This window comes from Budorcas taxicolor, chromosome 8 (assembly GCF_023091745.1).
Source record: "Budorcas taxicolor isolate Tak-1 chromosome 8, Takin1.1, whole genome shotgun sequence".
Lineage (NCBI taxonomy): Eukaryota > Metazoa > Chordata > Mammalia > Artiodactyla > Bovidae > Budorcas > Budorcas taxicolor.
This window is the reverse complement of record NC_068917.1, coordinates 106,178,866-106,184,062: the sequence shown is the minus strand read 5'-3', so window position 1 is coordinate 106,184,062 and position 5,197 is coordinate 106,178,866. Positions and strand designations below refer to the sequence as shown.

The 5,197-nt window shown below is 42.3% G+C and overlaps 1 protein-coding gene across 1 annotated transcript; it reads right to left on the bottom strand.

Moving 5' to 3' along the window:
- Nucleotides 1-502: 502 nt before the first annotated feature.
- LOC128052123 (40S ribosomal protein S12-like) lies at nucleotides 503-865 on the bottom strand. The gene has a single exon (XM_052644565.1). The coding sequence runs from the start codon at nucleotides 863-865 to the stop codon at nucleotides 503-505; it is 363 nt and encodes a 120-aa protein (XP_052500525.1).
- Nucleotides 866-5,197: the final 4,332 nt, after the last annotated feature.

Here is a 5,197-nt window from a genome sequence, read left to right as displayed (position 1 = left end):
AGATGCTCCCACTTTTCTCCTTCGCAAGGTCCTGTGACCTTGCAGTTCTTCTCACTAAAGTTGCACAGTCTGTTTCCCCATCTTGAATCTGGACTTGGCCATGGACTGCTGTGGCAATAGCTTTCAGGAGACCTGACCTACACTGAGGCTTGAAAACATGCTTGCAGGAGTTTACCTTCCCCTGGATTCCTGCCTTCACCCCCAGCAAGCCTGCTGGAGAGATGGAAGAGACATATGGATGAAAGTCAAGTTGTCTCAGCCTTTGTAGCCAAGGCCAGGCTAGACCAGTCAACAGCCCTCGAATCACCTTCTTGTAAGGGAACCCAGCCAAGGTCAGCAGGGTCACTACCCAACCCACCATTGACCAAAGATGCATGAAAAGCCCCAACCAAGATCAACCAATCCCTAACCAGACCAGCATAGAAATTTGGCTGTCTCACTGCCTCCTAAGAGAACATGGATTTTTTTTTTTTTTTTAACAAGAACTCAGTTTTTTATTTCATCATTTCTTGCATTTGAAGTACTCCTCGATGACATCCTTGGCCTGAGATTCTTTGCCATAGTCCTTAACCACCACACAACTGCAACCAGCCACTTTACGGGGTTTTCCCTCTCTGTCAGTTTTACAGAGGCCTACCCATTCCCCTAGTTTCTTCTTATCAACCTTGATAAGGTTGATTTGATGCTCAGCACAAAGGGCCTCCACCAACTTGACATACATAGGCTCATCACAGTTGGATGCGAGCACACATAGGTGGGCTTGGCTCTTGTCTAAAGCTTTGGCAGCTTCATGAATTCCACATGCTAAGCCATTGTGGATGAGGGCGGTCTTCAGCACCTGTTGCAAAGCAGTATTACTGTCCATTCATCACACCTCCAGCGGCAATGCCTTCCTCCGCCATGGAGGTGGGTTACCGGTAGAGCCAAATCTTGAATGCACCCAAGCCTCAGCCTCCATGCGGCTCTGCGGCAGCAGGGAAAGAGGGATGATTATTTTTTTAAGTCATTAGGTTTGGGGATGGTTTGTTACCTGGCAACAGTTAATTGATACAGGAGGAGAGCATTCCAGGCCACAGGAATCATATTTACAGAGGCTCAGAGGCAAGGAAAGAGCTTCATGAGTCGAGAGAAACAAAAAAAAGCCAGAACACCTGAAATGTGATAAAAGGACCAGGTAGGAGAGAGAAAATGAGATCCAGGAGGTGGGTGGGAGCCAGATCATGCACAGCCTTGATAGGGGCTTGGATATTTTTCTAAGTAGAAAGGGGAGCTAATGGGAAGTTGTAAGAACGTGGTGGAGCAGGGTCAGAGCAATGCAGGCACGTAATGGATTTACTCTCAAAACTTCCCTCCGGCTGTTCTGGAGGAAATGAATTAGAAGGAGCAACAGAGGAAGTTAAGAGGCCACTTGTAGGGTTCTTCCCTTTGCAAAGTAGGAGCTGGTTACAAAACCTTAGGAAGTAGGCATACGGGGAAACAAGCTTAGGCGAGGGGACTGAAATGAGTGGGATGCAGCTTAAGAACTGCTTAAGGGGAAATATATAGCTTCAAATGTTTGTATTAGACACGATAGGTTTCAAATCAATTATCTAAGCTTCTACTTGATGAAGCTCAAAAAAGAAGAGCAAATTTGAAGGACTTAAACAACCTGATTTCACACCTATGATGACACTGTAGTGATTAGGGCAGAGTGCCACTGGCAAAACCGCTGATACAAAGATCAATGGGAGAGGATGAGTTCCCAAAACAGACCCAAACACACAGGGCCAGTTGATTGTGACAAAAGTGCCAAGATAATTCAAGAAGGGATCAACATAAAAAAATAGAAGAACTTGACGTTTACCTTGTGCCATATACAAAAAACTGATGTGAAATAGATCATCAGTTCAGTTCAGTCCAGTTCAGTCGCACAGTCGTGTCCAACTCTTTGCGACCCCATGAATCGCAGCACACCAGGCCTCCCTGTCCATCACCAACTCCCAGAGCTTACCCAAACTCCTGTCCATTGAGTCGGTGATGCCATCCAGCCATCTCATCCTCTGTCGTCCCCTTCTCCTCCTGCCCCCAATCCCTCCCAGCATCAGAGTCTTTTCCAATGAGTCAACTCTTCGCGTGACGTGGCCAAAGTACTGGAGTTTCAGCTTTAGCATCATTCCTTCCAAAGAAATCCCAGGGTTGATCTCCTTCAGAATGGACTGGTTGGATCTCCTTGCAGTCCAAGGGACTCTCAAGAGTCTTCTCCAACACCACAGTTCAAAAGCATCAATTCTTCGGTGCTCAGCCTTCTTCACAGTCCAACTCTCACGTCCATACATGACCACTGGAAAAACCATAGCCTTGACTAGACAGACCTTTGTTGGCAAAGTAATGTCTCTGCTTTTGAATATGCTATCTAGGTTGGTCATAACTTTTCTTCCAAGGAGTAAGTGTCTTTTAATTTCATGGCTACAGTCACCATCTGCAGTGATTTTGGAGCCCCCCCAAAATAAAGTCAGCTACTGTTTCCACTGTTTCCCTATCTATTTGCCATGAAGTGATGGGACCGGATGCCATGATTTTCGTTTTCTGAATGTTGAGCTTTAAGCCAACTTTTTCGCTTTCCTCTTTCACTTTCATCAAGAGGCTTTTTAGTTCCTCTTCACTTTCTGCCATAAGGGTGGTGTCAGATCATAGACTGAGGCATAAAAGCTAAAATTATAAAATTTCTAGAAGAAATTCTTTCAATCTTGGATTAGGCAAGAATTTCCTATAAAGGACACAAAATGCAGTAAATGGAAACAAAAAAGTCTTAATTGAACTTCAGCAAATTTTAAACTTCTGCTCTTTAAAGACATTATTAAGTAATAAAAGTTAACCAACAACTGGGGGAAAATATTCATGATACAATGTTCTGACAAAGAACTTGTATCCAGAATATATAAAGAACTCTTTCAAATTAATACTAAAAAGATAAACCATTTAAAAAAATATATTTGAACAGACACTTCACAAAAGAAGATATACAAATAACCAATAAGCACATAAGATGCTTGATGTCATTTGTCATTAAAGAAATGTAAGTGCAAATGACAGTGAGATGCTAGTACACCCCCACCAGAGTGGCTAAAACTAAAATTACTGACAATATACCAAGTGCTGACAAAGATAGAGAGCCGCTGGAATTCTCATATATTGCTGGTAAGGATATAAAATGATTCTTTGAAAACAGGTTGACAGGGGCTTATCCAGTTAAGCATGCGTTTACCACATTACCCAGAAATTCCACTCTGCAGTATTTATCTTAGAGAAATAAAAACAAATGTCCTCATAAAATCTTGTTCATGGATATTCATAGTAACTTCATCTGTAATACCCCCAAATTGGAAATAATCCAAATGTCAATCAACTGATGACTGTGTAAACAAACCGGCACATCCATACAATAGAACACTGATCCAGAGCCCAAAGAAGTGAACTGCTCATACGCACATGTGGATGAATGTCAGAAATGTTACACTGACCGGCAGAGGCCAAATACAAAATACTACACACTGTAGCTATACTAAGTCGCTTCAGTTGTGTCCGACTCTTTGCAACCCTATGGACTGTAGCCCTCCAGGCTCCTCTGTCCATTGGATTCTCCAGGCAAGAATACGGCAGTGGGCTGCCATGCCCTCCTCCAGGGGATCTTCCCAACCCAGGGATCAAACATCTCTTAGGTCTCCTGCATTGGCAGGTGGGTTCTTTACTATTAGCACCACCTGGGAAGCCCATATAACAACTATATAAACCTGTGAAAACAATCTCTAAACAAAAATTGCTTTTTTCCCCTGTATTTCTTAACTCACGTTTAGAATCACTATTTATATTAGTTGAACAGCATGGTCCCTGTATATACACCAATGTCTGGAAAAGGCAAATCTAATCTATAGTGACAGTAAGCAGACCAGTGTGGACTGAGGCCAGAGGTGGCAGACATTGTCAGGAAAGGGTCATGAAGGAACTTTTGGAGGTGACAGTCATGTTCTGTATCTTGATGGTGGTGGTGGTTACAAAGATGTATAAGGAAGGAAGGAAAGCTTTCGTCTCTCAGTCGTGTCTGACTCTGCAGTCCCATGGACTGTAGCCCGCCAAGTTTCTCTGTCCATGGAATTCTCCATGTAAGAATATGGGACTGGATACTCATTCTCTTCTCCAGGGGATCTTTCCAACCCAGGGATCAAACTGGGGTTTCCCGCCTGCCTTGCAGACAGATTCTTTACTGTCTGAGCCACCAGAGAAACCTGTCCAAACACATCAAAATATACATTTAAATGGGTGTATTTTATTGCATGTAAAGTGATATCTCAAAGTTACGTTTTAAGAGTTCTTTAAACCTTTGTGGACGTATTTGTTAGAAAAAGTGTTTGTTGGCATTATTTCATAAAATTGCATATCCTACGACCCAGCAGTCCCACTCCTGGGTATAGACCCTAAAATCTGAGTACATGTGCGCTCCAGGAGACAAAACAGAAAGCTTACAGTGGCATAGTTAAAATGTCTATCAGCAGTAGAATGAATAAATAAATGATGTCATATGATTAAAAAAAACAACTATACTCAAAGAAAGTTAATGAGCTGCAAGCATACACCCCAACGTGGCTGAGCCTCACAAACATAACATTGAGCCAAAGAGGCCAAGCTCGCACAAGAATATATGCAGGTGATTCTACACACATCACGTTCAAAAAAGTGGGCAAATGAAACTCTATGGTTTGGGAAGTCCTCTGTAGAAACAAAACGATAAAATAAAGCAAGAAATGATCAAAAGATCAGCACTGACTCTAGTGGGATGAGAAAGACCCACAGGGAGATCTAGTTTCTGATTTTGTTCTAAATCTTAACCTGTGTGGTACTTAAGTTGGCATTTGCTTTATAATAATTTGTTAAACTGTACACATATTTTATGTACTTTCTTCTGTGTATAAATATTCTAGAATTTAAAAATTCATAAACAAAGTGAGACAAGAAAGAAAGTGATGAGAAATAAGCAGATGGGAGAGAAACTGAGGAAATCAGGGAGGACTTCCTGGAGGAGGGGTCTGTTTAGCAGATGTATACTGAGAGTCTTCCACATGCCAGACTACATACCATTACCCTCTTCTTGTCCCCGTGGAATGTACATTCCAGAGAGGGAGATGGCCAGGAATCAAATAGCACACTGTAAAAACATAACTGA